The 19204-nt window shown below is 38.5% G+C and overlaps 1 protein-coding gene across 2 annotated transcripts in view; it reads left to right on the plus strand.

Moving 5' to 3' along the window:
• TM7SF3 (transmembrane 7 superfamily member 3) overlaps nt 1–19204 on the plus strand; it is a 39533-nt gene that overhangs the window by 4464 nt on the left and 15865 nt on the right. The window contains exons 1-5 of one of the 2 annotated variants that reach the window (XM_027838848.1): nt 9563–9662; nt 12751–12905; nt 13528–13678; nt 14210–14330; nt 17474–17645. In XM_027838848.1, coding sequence (XP_027694649.1) covers nt 12789–12905; nt 13528–13678; nt 14210–14330; nt 17474–17645 — 561 coding nt within the window. In that variant the 5' untranslated portion in view covers nt 9563–9662; nt 12751–12788. Of the gene's footprint in view, nt 1–9562; nt 9663–12750; nt 12906–13527; nt 13679–14209; nt 14331–17473; nt 17646–19204 lie in introns of those variants that run through there. The other variant, XM_027838847.1, reaches the window with a different exon arrangement.

A 19204-nucleotide genomic window follows, 5' to 3' on the forward strand; every position in this document is an offset into this window, starting at 1 on the left:
AAGGTCACTTACCAACTCTGTGACCCTGGATAAGTCACAGGGTCTTACTCTTTGGGCCTCTGTTTTCTCATCTGTAAAATGAAGGACTTGAAATAGTTGGTTTCTAAGTTTCAAATGCTGCTCCAAATCTAAGATCTTTTGATGCTGTAAGTAGAGAGATAAGATGTGGCTATTCTCTCTCCCCAATATTCTCTCTGTCAGAAGAGATTCTGACAGAATCCTTTTGTTAACAAATCCCTTTACTAAGGGGATTTGTTCTGTGAAGTTTCGATTTGGTTGAAGAGTTACACTTGAGGACCTGGAGGGTCACATGTGGCTTGGAGGCCTCAGGTTCCCCATCCCTGTAACCCATCCACATGCTTTTTGATGCTGTGTAACTCCTGGCCACGTGGTCCAGTAAAAGTCTTCATAGAGGATCAGTCCAATGTGATTTATGTCAGGCCAGAGTTCCACAGGATAGGAGATTGCAGTCTGTATTGATGGAATGAATTGTACTTACATCTGTCATCCCACCAAAGTGTCTTCCCAGTGAGGGTAAGGCCCAGACCCTGACCTATATCCATGATATCTGGGCATAGTTGAAAAATTGGATCTTTTCCATGGCAGGGTCCAGGAGCTCCTCACAGCTCCTATTGGGCAATAAGCTAAGAAGCTCAGGAGAGGTTAGGGTTGTATCGTATTTCATTTTTGTGTCTACAACATCCAAGCACAGTGCCTTGCACATTTTAAAAATTTTACTAGACTTGGGATTTCTTTGGCATAAAGATGTCACAATCAAAAAACTGTCTATTAAAGCACTTTTATTCTTGCTCTGTATCTTATGCTTTTAAAGAGTTTCTTAACAGGAGTGGGGAACCTGTGGCCTTGAGGCCACATGTGACTTTCTAGGTCCTCAGGTGCAGCCCTCTGGCTGAATCCAAACTTCACAGAACAAATCCCAGTAATAAAAGGATTTGGATTGTAAAACTTGGACTCAGTCAAAAGGCCGCACCCAAAGACCTAGAGGGCCACACATGGCCTGGAGGCCGCAGGTTCCTCATCCCTGGAGGAGAATGAGAGGTTCTTAGCTAACTCTATCTACTACCCAGGTTGACTCTTGCCTTGCATATATTACCTGTTTAATAAACATTTGTTTCATTGGATTGGTTCAGGTGCCTCTGTTTCCCTAGGTAGCTATGGGCCTCTTTCTTACCTGTGGACCTGCTGTTGACAGAAGAGGGCCTGGGAAAATACCTGATGCCAAAGATACACAGTGTCCCAAAAGTCTTAGTGCAGTTTTAAGTTAGTAAAGCTTAGAAGTGCACTAAGATATTTTTGGACACCCTATAATGAAAAGAGGGCAGTTTTAAGTTTTTAGTAGCTTAGTTCTGTATTAAGACTTTTGGGACACCTGTTTGATGCATTTGATGGAAGCATTCTCTAATCAAAAGCATTTGAAGGCAAAATACATAGCCCTTCCTTTGTTAGAGGTGAATGACTGTGGGTGTGGAACATGGCATTACTATCAGAATCAGTTGATGCTTTAAGGTGGTCTTGCTGAGCTCTTTTTTTTTTTGGTAAATACTATTTTATTTTTTCCAATTACACATAAAGATAGTTTTCAACATTTCATTTTTTATAAGATTTTGAGTTTCAAATTTTTTCTTCCTCCCTTCCATTCCCCCCTCCCCAAGATAGCAAGCAATCTGATATAGGCTATACATGTGCAATCATGTAAACATATTTCCACATTATTCATGTTGTGAAAGAAGAAAGAGAATAAAAGGAAAAAGCCACAAAAAAAATGAAAAGAGTATGTTTCAATCTGCATTCAGACTCCATAGTTCTTTATCTCTATGTGGATAGCATTTTCCATCATGAGTCTTTTGGTTCTGACTTTGATCATTGTAGTCCTGAGAAGAGCTAAGTCTATCACAGTTGATCATCACACAGTGTTGCTGTTACTGTGCACAGTTTTCTCCTGGTTCTATTCCCTTTGCTCAGCATCAGTTCATATAAGTCTTCCTAGGCTTTTCTGAAATCTGCCTGCTCGTCATTTCTTATAGCACAATAGTATTCCATTACATTCATATACCACAACTTGTTCAGCCATTCCCCAGTTGATGGACATCCCCTCAATTTCCAATTCTTTGCTACCACAGAAAGAGCTGCTATAAATATTTTTGTATATATAGGTCCTTTTTCCTTTTTTATGATCTTTTGGGATACAGACCTAGTAATGGTATTGCTGTATCAAAGAGTACGCACAGCTTTATAGCCCTTTGGGCATAGTTGCAGTTCTCTCTCCAGAATGGTTGGATCAGTCCACAACTCTACCAACAACGCATTAATGTCTCAATTTTCCCACATCTTCTCCAACATTTATCATTTTCCTTTTCTGTCATATTAGCCAATCTGATAGGTGTGAGGTGATACCTCAGAGTCATTTTAATTTGCATTCACTGAGTTTTTTATTTTTTTAACTTAAAAAAAATTCTTTGTGATTGATAAGAGATGGTTTGGCTCTTCGAATAGTGTGCTCTCCCCACCTACCTTTCCCCGATTTTTGAAAATGAAAGTGATATAAAAACAAATATCAATAAAAATTTTAAAAAAATGTCAAAGAAAGGGAAACTTTGTTGGAGTTGAAGACTTGAGTCAGAATCCTGGCCCTGCAACACTTATTATTTTTCTTTTTAAAAAAATTTAATATTTCATTCCCCTTCCCGCCAATTACATGTAAACACAATTTTTAACATTAAAAAGAAATTTTTTTGAGTTCCAAATTCTCTCCCTACATCCCTATCCTCCACACCTCATTGAGAAGGCATGCAATTTGATACAGGCTCTACATCCAGCAACACTTATTACTATATTATCTGGGGCAAGTTACTTAAACTTTTTGGGCTCAGTTTCCTTATCTCTAAATTGAGGTTTGACTAGATCCCTGGTATCACACATGCACTGGCCAAACTTGGACCACAATACTCCTGAGCATGGTTTGAACTAGATTAAATTATAGTTCCTATCTGATTTTATTGTGTTGCTGTTTAATAAAAAATAAACACCTGTGGTTTTCTACATTGATATGTGGCCTGAAGGGATACTTGCCTGTGATTTTGTGGCCTCTGTTTCTCTTTGAGTTTGACTCCATTGGTCTAGATGACTTTAGAGCCCCTGCCCACCTCTGAATCTGTGATGAAATGAGCTCTTCAGCCTGTCCCTGGATAGCCAATGAATGTTCTCTAATTATGCACCTGTCAGTAATTCATCTCGAATACGGTATACAGTACATTCTGAAGGCTATGACTATAGGTTTTTTTGTTTTTTTGTTTTTTGCTTTTTGGTAAGGCAATCAGGGTTAAGTGACTTGCCCAGGGTCACACAGCTAGTAAGTGTTAAGTGTCTGAGGCTGGATTTGAACTCAGGTCCTCCTGACTCCAGGGCTGGAGGTCTATCCACTGTGCCACCTCGCTGCCCCTATAGTTCTTTTTGAGTGTCAAAAAGGAAGAAAAGAGAGAAAAAACATGTTGCTTTGTAATTGAATTGGCAGATTATGAAGTAATTAAGATTGGGTCAGGGGAGCAAGTATGGTGTTTTTTCTTTTTTTGATTAAGCTGAAGCAGGAAAATTCTACTCTTGGCACACAGGTATTTATTTTGTAAGAAACTGAAACTCTATGTATTATGATAAAGGTTCATAGCTCCTAGTAGACAGTGGTACAGAGAGAGATTTAATTTTTAAAAGGGAATCCGGGAGAAGTAGAGCATAATTTTAAAACCTTGTTAACCTGTATAAATGCCTTAGCCTGGTTTGTTTATCTCAGGTAGGGGGAGGGAGGTGGGGGAGTGAGGGAAGGCTGAATATACATTTATCTGGTGAAATTTACAACAAAACATTTTATTTATTTCTGTATGAGTAGCCTGCTGTAGGAAAGATAACCCTCTACCCTTCCTGTCTCCATTTTTCTTGGTGGATACATGTTTGAAGAGTCCAGGAAGGTGGAAATTGGGGCCTGTGGCAGATGATTGTTTAGCTACCTTTCTTTTCTTTCTTTTTTTAAAAATTAAATTTTTTGAGGTTACATTTTAAGTTCTGAATTGTCTCCCTCCTTCCCTTTCCACTCCTCACTAGAGAAGGCCACCATTTGGCACAAGTGTGTGTGTGTGTGTGTGTGTGTGTGTGTGTGTGTGTGTATGTGTATGAACCCATGCTATTCACACTTCTGTTTATCAGTTCTTTCTCTGAAAGTGGATAGCCTCTTCCTTCATAGGCCCTTTGTAGTTGATTTGAGTATTTTTAATGCCCAGAATAGCTTATTCATTCACAGTTATTCTTCAAACAATATTGCTATTACTGTATACAATGTTCTTTGGTTCTGCTCATTTTACTCTTCATTATTTCATGCTAGGCTTTCCATATTTTTCTAAAATCTGCCTGCTCATCATTTTTTATAGCACACTGGTACTCCACACTTAGCTACCTCTCTACCTGCCTGCTTTGGGGGTCATGTCTTCTCAGGTTTCTGTCTCCTCTTAGCTTCAAGGGCATTGCTCCATCTGTCTTACTGAAGAGGCAGAGTGGGTAGAGCAGAATGACCTGGATCTAAATCCCATCTCAGATACTAAATATGTGAGCCTGAGTAAGTCACAGCCTCTTTATGCCTCAGTTTTCTCATGTAAAATCAGGGAATTGGATTTGATATCCTCTCAGTGTCCTTCTAGGGCATGCTTATATATATATTTGGTGCAGTGGATAGAGTACCAGGCTTGGAACCAGGAAGATCTGAGTCCAGTGCTGGACACTTAACTGTGTGACTTAACAAGTCACTTAGCGAGTCACTTAACACCTATTTGCCTCAGTTCTTCATCTGTAAAATGAGGATACACTAGAGAAGGAATTGGCAAACCACTCCAGTATCTTTGCCAAGAAAACCTAGGGTTACGTAGAGTTGGACGTGACTGAACAATAACAAGGTCCCTTCCCGATCTAAATCTGTCATCCCCTGATCATCAATTTCTTTGGTTCCTTACTTACGCCAAACAAAACTGCTGAGGTACAATTGCACCATGGATCCTGTCATGCCCTCCAGCAGCTGCCCTGTCTTTCTTTCCTTTCACTGTTAAAACTTGGTGTTGCTGCTCCCTCAAAATTACAATTCAACCCTTTGCGATCTGGCATTCACTCCACCCTTCAGTCACCAGTTGGTTCCTAATTATCAAATCTGATCGGCCTTTTTTCCATTTCTTATCCCCTTTGATTTCTCTCTCTCTCTCTTTCTCTCTTTTCTCTGTCTCTTTGTGTCTGTCTCTCTCTGTCTCTCTCTCTTTAGAGAAAGTGGGGTTAAGTGATTTGCCCAAGGTCACATAGCTAAGTAAATGTCAAGTGTCTGAGGCAGGATTTGAACTTAGGTGCTCCTGATTCCAGGGCCCATGCTCTGCACCACCTAACTTCGCCTGATCTTTCTTTAGCATTGGACCGTCTCTCCTTCTCTGAAACCCTTTACCACCTTGGCTTTCAAAAAACCTCCTGTCTTACTTTAATTGAACATACTTTTGCTCAAGTATCCCATTTAAAATAGAAGAACTTACTTCAAAATGCCTTGAAACAGGAGTGGAAGTTGGAAGGGCTGACCAGAGTAGGCTCCTCACAAGAAAACTTCAGAAATTGAGTCATTAGTTCTCAGTAGGCAGGAGCCTACAGTAGTGATGTGTCTTGTCCAAATTACTGTTGAAGGTGCTTCAGTTACTCTGGCCCTTTTTTTTTTTTTTGCAAGGAATCTAGTAACTTTGCATTTGACATCTGCTATAGTGTGAATAGGTAGAACAAAAATGTCGTATTTGGTCCCTCTGCTAGTTAAGGAATGGGCTTCTGAAGAAAGTAATTGATAATTGTGACAAAGATATTCTAAAAACAGCTCTTATGTTGAGTTCTCAACCACCACAAAGTGCTTTCTGTAGGCAGCTGTCAATGCAGCTTCCAGGGCCACTTTGGAAAAGGGATATATCTGGGGCAGTGACCCTATTTTGGTGGTATTTTTAGGGGAGACTCATTTCAAGGGAGGAAGGAGAGGGAATAGTAATAATAGATAGCATTTACATAGTATTTTGAGGTTTACAAAGCATGTTATCTCATTTGAAATAGTAATTGGCATGAATTCTGTAGGCTGTTGACCTTTCTTCAGGAAGTTTTTCTGCCTTTCCACGGGATTAAGGTACCAGTACTGTGAGGTCTGTAGGGGAGGAGAGAACTTTTTTAATTGAATTGAACAAGTTGGGAACAAGAACACTGACCACCTAATTGGACCCTAGGTTGGTGTGATTCTGATTTTTTTTTTTAAGGAGTTTGGGGGAAGGATGCAAGTGGCCATGCCATTCCTTTTCAAAAACCTTCATCAGCTCCACAATGTATTTTCAAACCTGGGGTCCGTGGATTGTCGAGGGCTTCATCAAGATTTCAGGAGAGTCCATGAACTTGGGTGGAAAACACATTACCTATTTCTTTTCACTAATCTCTAACTGAATTTAGTATTTTTTTTCAATTTTTCACGTAGGCATCAAACATCATTCTTTTTTAAAAAAAATTAATTTTTAGTTTTCAACATTCACTTTTATAAGATTTTGAGTTCTAAATTTTCCCCCTCCCTCCTTTCCCCCCCTCCCCAAGATGATGTGCAATCTGATATAGGCTATACATGTACAATCATATTAAACATTTTCACATTGGTCACGTTGTGAAAGACAAATCAGAACAAAAGGGAAAAATCATGAGAAAGAAAAAAAGAGAGAGAAAATAGTATGCTTTGATCTGTGTTCAGACTCCATAGTTCTTTCTCTGGATGTGGAGATAGCATTTACCATCTTGAGTCTTGGAATTGTCTTAGATCATGGCGTTGCTGAGAAGAGCTAAGTCTATCAAAGTTGGTCCACCACGCACAATGTTGCTATTACTGTGTGCAATGTTCTCCTGGTTCTGCTCACTTCACTCAGCATCAGTTCATGTAAGTCTTTCCAGATCTTTCTGAAGTCGGCCTGCTCATCATTTCTTATAGCACAATCATATTCCATTACATTCCTATACCACAACTTGTTCAGCCATTCCCCAGCTGATGGGCATCCCTTCAATTACCAGTTCTTTGCCACCACAAAAAGAGCTGCTCTTAAATACTTTTGTATGTGTGGGTCCTTTTCCCTTTTTTATGATCTCTTCATCAAACACTACTCCAGGAAGGGTTCTGTAGGCTTTACCAGACTGTTGAAGAAGGGGTCCGTGATACATACAAGGTTAACTCCAAGGACTTGATAAGATAAAATATAAATTTGTATACAAGTTTGGTATTCAAGGCTTTCTGTGATCTGGCTCCAACCTACATTTCCAGTTTTCTTCACTCTGTTCTCTTTTAAGCATTCTGCTAAAATGTATGTATTAGCTTTTTCCTGCTCCCATCTTTACCCCTCCTGCCTCTAGAGGTACGGTGTAAGGAACCCAGGTTCATATCACAGCTTTCTTACGTACTATTTGTATAGCTGGACAATTGATTTCACCTAAGAGGCAGCTAGGGGGTGGAGTGGGTAAAGCACTGGGTCTGGAGTCAGGAAGACTTGAGTTCAAATGTAGCTATAGACACTTACTAGCTGTGTGACCCCTAACAAGTCATTTAACCTCTGTGTGCCTCAGTTTCCTCAACTGTCAAATAGGGACAATAAAAGCACCTACCCCAGAGTTGTTATAAGGATCAAATGAAAGAGTATTTGTAAAGCATTTAGTGCAATGCCTGACACGTAATGGTAGGTGCTTAGTAAATGTTTATTCTTTTATTCCCCTTAGCTCAGGCACCACTTCTTCCATGACATCTTCCTGGATTGCCTCCTTTCCCCCAATTGAAAATAATGTCTTTGTCTTCGGTTTCTTAAAAATTGGGGAAAAAATCCTATTTTTTGCCTTGTGTGTTTTATCTCCTCTAGACTATAAACTCAAAGATTGTTTTTCTTTTCTTCTTCTTGTTTGAGTGGAAGTTAGAAAATAGGACAGTTTTTTTAATTGACAATTTTCCTGTCTTTGTTGAAAGTAAATTCTTTGTCTTAATTTGCAGTCTTCGTTAATCATTTGAGATTAATTTTTTGTTGTTGTTTTTCCTCAGAACTGTGTAAAACATTGGTGTAAAGAACTCTTTGTGAGGGAACTTATTTTATCAATACAGATCAGCAACTGTTTTGCAGTTTATAAACAGAATTTCCTGGGGGCTGACATATTGTGACTTGCCTAGGGGTGTCTGTCTGTCTGTGTCACACACACACACACACACACACACACACACACACACACACAATGTATGTTTCAGAGGCTGGATCTGAACTCCCAAACTGGTTTTTTTTTTTGTTTTTTGTTTTTTCGCTTTTTGGTGAGGTAGTCAGGATTAAGTGACTTGGCCAGGGTCACGCAGCTAGTAGGTGTCAAGTGTCTGAGGCTGGATTTGAACTCAGGTCCTCTTGACTCCAAGGCCTGAGCTCCCCCAAGCTGTTTTTGAAGGCCATCTCTCTCCTCCACCACACCACACTGTCTAAATAACATCTGGATAAGTATCAAGTGGAAGAGAATTTTTTTAAAAAATCAGAAAAAAATGAGGTAGGAATAAGGAAACCCTAAATAATGAGCTGGATTTAGAAATGTCTCAGGGTCTAATTAGGGTCCGATAGGGGTAGAAAAAGGTAGATTAGTTTTCATTGTTTATTTGTGGACTGGAGGAAAGAAAAATTAGCCATGAGTGATGATTAAAAGTTGAGCTTAGACATTAAATGAAAAGTAGCCTCTTCCTGCTGAATCAGATTCCTGTGAAGACTTGCTAGAAGTATTTTTTTAAGATTTATTGCTTGATCACAGGCAAGATTCAGACTATGCCTATTCTCAGGACTCAATCTCAGGACAATCGTTCTGTAAATACTGTTTGATGTACCTTCTGCCTCTTTCTCTACCTCCTACTCCTAAAGTCTTAAGACCTAATTAAATCTCATGAAATCTTTTTCATGTATGCTTTTTCAGATGTGCTCAGAGGAGTGAGGTTTAGTCCCATTTCTACACGCTCTGTGTTGTCTTCAGGGCAGATGTCTGCCTTCGCTAGCCTGTCTCCACGGGTGGAAATTAATAGCATAGTATTATTTCACAGGGACCAGTTTTTTTTTTTTAGTATCTGCTTCCAATTTTTTTGTATTTCCAATTTTTTGTAATTGCAGTTTTTCATTGAGCAATTACTCTGTCCAAAAGCCCTGTACTAAACATTGGAAATAATGCTATGCTCCCATTCTAATAGGGGAGACAACATATGGGAGATTTCAGCCACTAGTCAGATGGATGGGTCCCATGGTCCTTAGAGTGAAGTGGCAAAACAGATGGCAGCGCTTCTTTTTTTTAATGTCATTGCCTCCAACAAAATCATATCAGTTTCTGATCTTGAACCACTTCACAGTGCCAGGACTTGGGTAGCAAGTTTTTTGGGTCTTCCTATATGGGTGACACACCGTCAAAAGCACAGACAGTTTAATGGTTGTGAAATATGCAATCATTCGTAAGACTTTTTCAGCTTGGTGCTGCTTTGTGTCAAGAGTCCAGTGGGAATTGCTGATGGGTCTTAACTTGCCAAGGTCGTTTCCATGAAAAGCAAATTGAGAGAAGTCAAGGATTATAAGGTAAAGAAAAGTAAAATTCACTGAGTAGCTTTTCTTCTTGCTTCACCTTTATTCCTTCCTGGCTTGGGCTGTAGCTTCCCAAAGAGTGGTCATTTTGTGGGATGCTTTTTACTTGGTTCTTGCCACTCAAGGCACATGAGGCTCCCCTGCCCCTTTTTTGGGTCATCTTCAGGAAATCAGTAAATAGAAAAAGGAAGTGGTATATAGATCCCAACTGTCAGACTGACTTGCTTCCTGAAAAGAGGTCAGCTGATGGAATTTTTTTTTTTCTTAAAACACTTTTATCTGTTCAGCTCATTACCTCCTATTTTGTTGAGCCCGAATGATTTGATAGAACACTATGCCTCGGTTTCTGTTTAGCCATTCAGGGACCAAAATCATAATTAAATGACAAGGCATTTCCTCAAATGAGTCCTCTCCGCAAATATGTGCAAAGTCAGTCTTAGTCTGGAGAGAACTAATTCTACTTCCTAGAAACTTTGGGAGTATTTTCAATTTATGCTTACTGTTTTTTATTTAACTTGTTATTCTTCCTGACCATTCCATTTTCTGTGAACTCTGCTACTGTGAGCATGTTTTTGATTGAAATATTTTGAAAAATTTTCATCATTTTAATTTTAAAAGGCACAATATGGCGCCAGTCATATGACATTGTTTTCCATGTCTACGTCTCTGCGGCTGGAATTCACTCCCTTGTGCACCTCTTTCTCTAAGAAGTCCTAGTTTCCCTTAAAACTCAGCTCAAAAGCCATCCCCTCCTACATTAAGCCTGTGCTAATTCTCACCTACCTTGACTGCTTGTGCCTCCTCTTAAAAACTACTTTGCATATAATTTGTTTGTTTATGAAATACCTGCTTCAGTGGCCTCCCCTGAGACTATAGTTTTTGTGTGTGTGTTGTCTCGCCTGGTGTAAGCTCTTTGAACAGGGATTGTTTAGGCTTCTAGATCCTGAGCTGCCAGGGAACTCAAAGGCCATGGAATCCAACCTGTTCCTTTTATAGTTAAGGAAACTGATATCTGTATGGAAGTTAAAGAACTTGCCCCAGGTTGAGAAGGTAGTGTTATTTTTGTCTCTTTATAAAAAGTGACTGACACATAGCATGTACTTAATACATGCTTGTGAATTAATCCCAGTATCAATATGATAAAAATTGAATTCGTAATCTCCCGCAAACTTGCTTCTACCCCAAACTTTGGTATTTGTATTGCTGTTTACATTTTCTCGCCCATCACCCTTGGCTTTATATTCTTCCTTTGCTTTGGGGAGAGTTCGAGAGAGGGCACGTGCGCACACACATACACACACACACCCACACACACACCCACACACACCCCACCTACCCCACCTACCCCAGTTGAGGGCCCTCATTACCCTTAGCCTGGACAACTGTAATAGCCTAGTCAGTCCCTCTTCTACCTCCTTCAGTCCATTCCCATTTTCCTAAGGCACAGGTCTGTACCTGTCACCTCCCTGATCAAGTGGGTCCTTGGATGCCCCAAGGATGAATAAAAACTCAGCCTGGCATTCATGGCATTCTACAGTCTGGCTGCAACCAGCCTTTACATCCTTATTTCATGTTTTGCCCCTCCTGGCTGTCGCCCAGCAATGGTACTACAGATGTTCACCCTACATCATGGTGGTCTCACTCAAGGCCTATGGTCCAAGTAGTACCGTTTGTGATTTACTCATCACCTTCTTCTGCCATTCATCCATATGCTTGCACCCTCTTTCCATTCAGAGAAACTTGGCCAGGCTTTCTCATCCTGCCTAAACTGTAAGGGACTCACTGGGACCCAGAGCACAGCTCAGCCCCACCATCTAGTCACACTCATTCCCACCCTGTTCCTGATTACCTGCTGGGGCTCCTGGCCCTAACCTTAATTTTCACTAAGTCACTCACCTTTGACTCACCCAACCCCCCTCATTTGCATCCCCCCCCCCCCCCCATCCACCTAACTCACTATTGATTCTTTGCAGTACTGACTGTGTCCATCACCTTCTCACTTATTTACTTCAGGCATTAGGGAACAGGAAAGAAGTGAGACAGGAAGGATCCCTGGGGTGTATCTTGGACCTGTTTCCCAAAGGGTCAGAGTGTGGTTTCAGAAGCAGTGATGTTTACTCAAAAATAAAGAAAAGAGATACCTTATTATTTCTTAGCCTTTTCCTTGTAACTTGATTTTTATATTATTCATCATAACCATTCATTATAATCTTAGAATGGATAATGAAAGCATTATCTTTTTGGTTAAAGTTATATTTGTTCATTTTATCAAATCTGAAGTTACAGTAATTATAGGTCTTTTCACCTTTGTAGATTTCAACTTCCTTGAGGAAACCAAAATATGCATAATACTTTGAAATGCATATTTTATAGATATAAAGTGATTTGGATTAGAAAATGTTGTACATAATTGTGCTTTATATATTTAGAGAGGTTAAAACCTAGAGAAAGTCAGGAAAACATTTTTCCTTCTTACCTTTTCCTTTTAAAAAAAAGCAAATTTTTTTCTCAAAATTTTTTCATATTTTTTTGAATGTTCATTTCTCTTGGGGATAGAGGACAAGAAGTAATTTTAAAAACTAATGTTGAATGAATAGAGATATTAAAGTTTTACTGAATAAATATCATATATTCCAAGTCCATGTTTTGACCAGTTAAGGTAGGAAGAGGAGAAAGAAAGAGTATAGTAAGAAAAAGGGAAAAAAGAAACTGAGGTGAGTAGGACATGGAAGTTCTGTAAGTCTAAAATTATTTATAATAGGTATACTTGTTTGACCAGGTTTCAGGGTCCAGCGACTTTAAAACAGAGGAATGATGTTAGAGGGCATTATTTAGAGGTAGAAGATTTGACTTCAATCTTTTCTCCAGTATGTCTTCTTTTATGGAGGGACTGGGTCAAGAAATTATAATTTGTTTAACTTGTGGAAGGTGAATATATATATACATATATATATATTTTTTTTATATATAATGTGTATGTGCGTGTGTGTGTGTGTAGTGTTATGCCTATCATGATACTTTTACCACCTGATAGTAGAAGTGCAAATGTAATAATAATTTTTGAAAAATCTTCCCATTTCAGGTCTTCTTGAATTTTCTTTGGGGAAATTTAGATACTTTATGCTCAACAAGCCCTTTCCAGAAGAAGCTGTATTGCGTCATATTGCAAGCAACGTCACATTTATTATCTTCCAAGTGCATTCTCAGTACAAGAACGTAACAGTCTCTTTCTACAAGGTCTGTATGAGGAGGTCCCCCAGTTTCAATTCATTTCTGTCTTTGGATCTATTAGAAAATATCTTGTGTATGCTAATAAAACTAAATCTCCCTTCTAAATGATGGACTCTTTAAATTTTGGATTATTATTATTTTTAAAATCAAGATTTCACCATAGTGAGTGAGTAGTGTTGATAAATTAGATTATCCATTAGATAATCAATTAGATTGTAAACTCCTTAAGGGCTGGGACTTTGTTTCTTTCTGTATCACCAGTTCTTAGTACGGCTACTGGCACATAGTTAGCACTTAATAAATATTGATTTATTGGTTGATATTGATGGAAGCAGGTTCTGCCTTAGAGAATATTTGTTAGGGGAATTTATCTTATAAAAAATAAATGCCTTTCATAATTTAGTTTTCTTTTTGACCTGGCCCTTGCCTTATGCTTTTGATAGTGGCCTTTGTTGAGATGCATTTCATAAGGTCTCCAGTTGTTATCCAGCCACTAGCTTGTAGTGTTAACATTGTGGGGAATGTCCAATAAGAGTGGATCATATTTGTAGTCAACATTGCCTAATTCAGTATGTCTGTGGTGGTGGTGGTGCTGTCTGGTGATTTTTTTTTTCCCTTTCTTTTCCAGAATCCTCTTCCAGATGCTTCAGGAACAGGTGTGGGCAAAGGCCTAGTTTCCATTCTTAGACCAGAACAGAGTGTTTGTTCTTGGTACTTAGAGACTTCTGATGCTGATAATGTCTGGAGTGTGGCTATTCCACTTTCTTATTCAGAAAAAGGTAACTCTTGGTTTGAGCTACACGGTCTCCTCTAGCAACCCAGTTAGTGCCTTTAACCTGAAGATGACTCTTTGAGATCACTTGTCTACAGTTTCCTGTGGGTGGTATTCATTGGATAAAGAAGATCTGTTACATTATTAGCCTTGTTAGATTTAATGAATGACCCCCAATTTTAGTCCAGGCTTTAACTAATCACCAGTAGCCCTTGGTGAGTGTTCAACTCTACATTTTTGTTCTTGTCTTGGAAGTTGTATATTAAGAGACATATCTTTCTCCCTTGTCCATCATAGAGTTTTCCTACTTTGAAGTAAGTTTTTCGGTCTTCCCTCTTTTTCCCCACGTCTTTTCCCTTTTATAAATTTCCCTCAGTGGCTGGTGTACCATATAACTGAGATCTGAAGGACATTGACCTTCAGAGAGGTGAATGTTGGGCTGTAAAAAGTTGTAAGCTTTGCTTGTCTGCACTTGTACATGGTTGGAGGATTTGAGGGACATGATCTCTCATAACTTCACTGTTTATTTTGCTTCTAGATCCTATCCCTGGAGCCTGTAATCTCGAGTTTGATTTAGACGTGGATCCCAACATTTACTTGGAGTATAATTTATATGAAACAGTTATCAAATTTGCCCCAGCAAATCTAGGACATGCCAGGTGTGTGTAACTCTCCAAGTTTCTTTTAGATTGAAACCTGCTGTGTTGTAAATCTGTATGTAAAGGTGGCTCAGTGGTTAGAGTGGAAGACTTGGAGTCAGGAAGACCTGAGTTTGAATCCTTCTTCAGACACTTAGCCTTGTGACCTGGGGCAAGTCACTCAACCTTTCTTTGTCTCAGTTTCCTGATTTGTGAAATGGAAGTAATAATAACACTTGCCCCACAGAATTATTTGTTGGTCAGTCATTTCACTCTTTTGACCTCATTTGGGGTTTTCTTGGCAAAGATACTGGAGTGGTTTGCCATTTCCTTCTCCAGCTCATTTTACAGTTGAGGAAACTGAGGCAAATAGGATTAAAGGACTTGCCCCGCATCACATAGCTAGACACTTGTCTGAGGCCAGATTTGAACAAGATTAAATGACTTATATGGAAAGCACATTGCAAACCTTAAAGTGCTCTATAAATGACAACTATTATTATTATCATAGTTAAGGCATAAAGAAAGGGGGTATTCTCAAGCTCTATTTGAACTTTATACATTTAGTTAACAAACATTTATTAATTACCTACTATATGTTTCAGGGATTCTGCTAATTGCTGGGATTCTAAAGATAAAATATATTGGGCAGTTAGGTGACACAGTGTAGAGAGTGATGGACCTGGAGTCAGGAAGACCTGATTTCAAATGTGGCCTCAGACACTACTAGCTATTTAACCCTATTTGCCTCAGTTTCCTTCATGTGTAAAATGAGCTAGACAAGGAAATGGCAAACCACTCTGGTATCTTTGCCAAGAAAACCCCAAATGGGGTCATGAAGAGTTGGGTGTGACTGAAACAACTGAACAACAAAAATAAAAAAGACCAAAAAAATATAAAATCTATCGAAGGGATATTGAGGGAAGGATAGATATTATTAGTGTGATATGGGCCACGGGGTCACAAAGCGTAGGACTGGACTGAACAACAGTAACAACGACATTTATGGCTGGTAAATGTCCCTAAGCAAAACTAAATCTACCACAAAGCTCTCCACTACGGTTAATAATATCCATAAGAGAAATGAAGGAGGATCTGGCATATATTAAAATAGATATCTTTTAAAAATTGCTGAAAGAAAGGCAGGAAGATACTGACATGACTTGGCATAGCTAAATCAGTAGATTCTTTGAGGAACTGAATGGCCCTCTGGGGGTGCTGGACCGATCCAGGGGGTGGTGGTAGCCTCAGGTGCAATTGAGGAGTGTTGAGTGGAGGCATAAGGAAAGAAGAGAAGAAAATTTTAAAAAACCATTTGTATGTGTTTCATCTGTTGTGTATCAGAGTTAAAGTTGTAATGATTACATTATTTTCCAAATAAACACACAAAATGCAAGTTATAACTGATCAGTGGTCAAGTCTGCTGACAGGCCTTAACAAGCAGGTGTTGGCAGATGAGTGTGTAGCACGTTGTCCGGAAGTGGATCATGCATCAGCAGGAATGTGTGCATGTCATGACTTGTTTACTATATGATGCTGTAGTTACATGACATAATATTGCATCATCAGAATTTCAATGCAGGAAAAACCCCACAAATTTGCAGTAAATTATTAAATTTAAGATGTGTCATTTAAAAAATTTATATATTTTTTGAAATGATGCAAATTGAAAAAAAAATTAAAGGGTTGAAGAAAGTAGATTTCTGGGGGGTGCTGAGTAATTTTTTTAAAGGAGGTGGTAGGCCAAGTAAGTTTGGGAACCTTGGGCTTAGATGGAAAGCATAAATGTAGAGGTAAAAGAATAAACAGTATAGTGAGAAAGAAATTAAGGGGCCAAGAATTGGGAAAGAAGAGCCATCTTCATTTGTGAATAGCATCATAGTGTATATATATATGTTATTTATTTATTTTTTTTTAGGCAGTTGAGGTTAAGTGACTTGCCCAGAGTCATACAGCTATTAAGTGTCAAGTGTTTGATCTGAGGCTGGATTTGAACTCAGGTCCTCCTGACTTCAGGGCCTGTGCTCTATCCACCGTGCCACCTAGCTGCCCTAGCGTCATAGTATATTTAGAAAACACTGGAGAATCAACACAAATTAAGAAAATAGAACTTCAGCCAAGAAGCAGGATAGAAAATAAATCCACAGAAATAACCAGCGTTTTTATCCAGCAAGTCCCAAAAGTCTTGGTGCAGTTTTAAACTTGAATGGCTTATATAAATAAGTTCTAATAGTTCTTCTAACCAGTAAAATGGATAGAAGGGTAAATTTCCTTTAAAATAACACATTTTGGTGTTAAATATCTGATTATTCACTTTAGCAAGATACATAAAGGGTTTAAATACAACTACCAACCAGTTTTTACAGAAATAAAAGGAAGATCTACGCATAACAGAATTATTTAGTATTCCTGGCTATGATGTGCTAATACAGTCAGTATTACAAAACTCCTCAGGAAGCCCATCATACCAATGAAAATAGAAAGAAAATGTTTTGTAGAATTAGATGAAATAATAAAGTTCTGGTGAAGGAATATAAGGTCAAGAATATACAGGGAAACTGGCCAAAAAAGCAGTTAAGAAGTAAGGGCATTACCAACTCTTAAATTCTATTATGAAATAGTAATTATGCAAAGTCTGCTAATTTAAAAAAAAGTTAGATAAGCATGATTTAAAAAGCAAACTTAGACTATAATTCATTTCTGATAAAGCTGTTAATTGGTCTGACCATTTTGAAAAGCCATATGGAATAATACAAGAAAAATTTGAAAAAAAAATATATTCCTTGATTCAGTGATTCAACTTCTAACTTTCCAAAGGAAGTTATTGATAGGAAGAAAAGCCCTATACATACGGAAATAGTCCTGGTTTTCATTTTATCTCTGTGTCCCCTGCTTAGCACAGTGCTTTCTTACACATAATAGGTGTTTAATAAATGCTTGTTGGGTTGGATTGAATGGATCATTAAACAGAGAAATGGAATTTACCATTTCTTAGTGTGAAAAGTGGGGCTGTGAATTTTCTACAATTTAAATGTAATTTTAAGCTTTTCCTTTTAAGTCTGTAAAATTATTTTAAGTGCTAGTTTTCTGTTTTTGCTTGTATTTGAGACTTAAGTTATAAGGGAAGAGTGTTTTTGCTTCTGTGTAATTGTGTTTTATTTCAGAGGCACAGATCCTCTGCCCTGTGATCTGGGGACTGGTCTGGATTCCAGGTGGAGACTGCAGTATGATATCTATCAGTATTTTTTGCCTGAGAACAATCTCACTGAAGAGGTGCTACTAAGACACATGCAGAAGATGTCTATGGTGTCTCAGGTAGAAGCCAGTGGTTTCAAAGTAAGTACAGAATTTGATACTGTGCCCTAAAAGTCACTAAACTGGGCATTCTCTTTGATCCATTAATTCTACTCCTAGACCCTTGATACCCCAAAGAGATCAAGCAAGGAAGAAAAGGACCCATATATAGAAAAGTTTTAATAGCAGAAAACTGAAAAGCTGAGGGAATTTCATCAGTTGGGAAATGACTGAACAGATTTTGATATATGAATTGTAATGGATTGTTAGCAAGCTGTAAGAATTGATGAAGGGGATGCTTTTTAGAGAAAACTGGGGAGACTTGTATGAACGTATACAGAGTGAAGTGATCAGAACCAAGAAAACAACTTATACTATTCAGTGAAAATAAGTATAGAAAGGAATGCTTTACCTTTTTCTTTAGAATCAGGTGCCCAGTTTGTGGCATGGTATGAGGGATGCAAAGTGAAGAAAAAACAAAGAAAAAAGAAAAAGTAAAAGCAGCTTTTCAGATGCTACGAAGATAAGGTTAGCCCTTTTAGGGTTATGAATTCACTCTATTTGGTTTCTAATCTTGTGAAACTACTCCATGAAAGATTTACTTTCATGCTTCCTTGTGCCATGGAGGTCACAGTAGGTTCCAGAAGGTCATATTAGCAGAGGAGGACAGGATTGGGTATATCTTACCAAAATGGAAAGGCTGTGAGTATGTGCTCAGTAAAGGATTATTGGTCCCTTGTCTGAAGTCCAGCCTAATTAATCTCTGAGAAACTCATTACATATTGCCTACAAAACTTTAACTCCTTGAAGTACTGAGCTGTCATTTGGGGAGTCTTAACTAATGCCATCCCAAGATGTTTTTCATATTGTAAATTGACCTATTTAAAATGCATAAGTATTAGTTGAAAACAGGTATGACCTGATGAAGTGATACAGAGAAGATAAATGTGGGCATTATTTATCTACCATCATAATAGTCCCACAAACGGCCTTTGGTTGAGTTTGAGGAATATAGTGTGCTCAAAATAAGCCAAGCATCATAAATGTGAAACACTTATTTCTACTTACGTAAGGAATGGGGGACTGGTATTTGAGCCTGAATAATCTCAGTTTTGCAGGCAAGATAAATTCTTAAGTTTTATTGAGCTGCAGAAACTTTAATGATAAAATCCTAACCCTCAGAGTGATATACTTTGTGCATAGGCACAGTGCTTGGCACACAATAGATGCTTAATAAGTGTACATCAGGGGAGTGATTGATAGGCAGGTGTCCCTGTTTAGTTTCTAATTCAGGAGGGCTTTAAAACTTTGAAATCATCTAGAAGGCAAATGATTAAACTTCAGAGCAGTTAAACATCTGTGTATTAGTGGTGTCATATAAGACTGCCCTAGAGGTGGTTGTGTGTGTGATAGAAGCAGTAATTCATGATTGGTATTTCAAAACAGATGCATCTGAGTTTAGGACAAGTGCATTGCACGTTGTTGTGTAATGTTGAACCATGTTATTTAGTGGTGAACAGTGTTGTTTAGCTCCTATGACAAGGGAAAAATGAAAACTTGGAGATGAGGAGGTAAATTGCCCAGTTACAAAATGGAAGCCT

This window comes from Vombatus ursinus, unplaced genomic scaffold, assembly GCF_900497805.2.
Source record: "Vombatus ursinus unplaced genomic scaffold, bare-nosed wombat genome assembly UNPS02014830.1, whole genome shotgun sequence".
Taxonomy (NCBI): Eukaryota; Metazoa; Chordata; class Mammalia; order Diprotodontia; family Vombatidae; genus Vombatus; species Vombatus ursinus.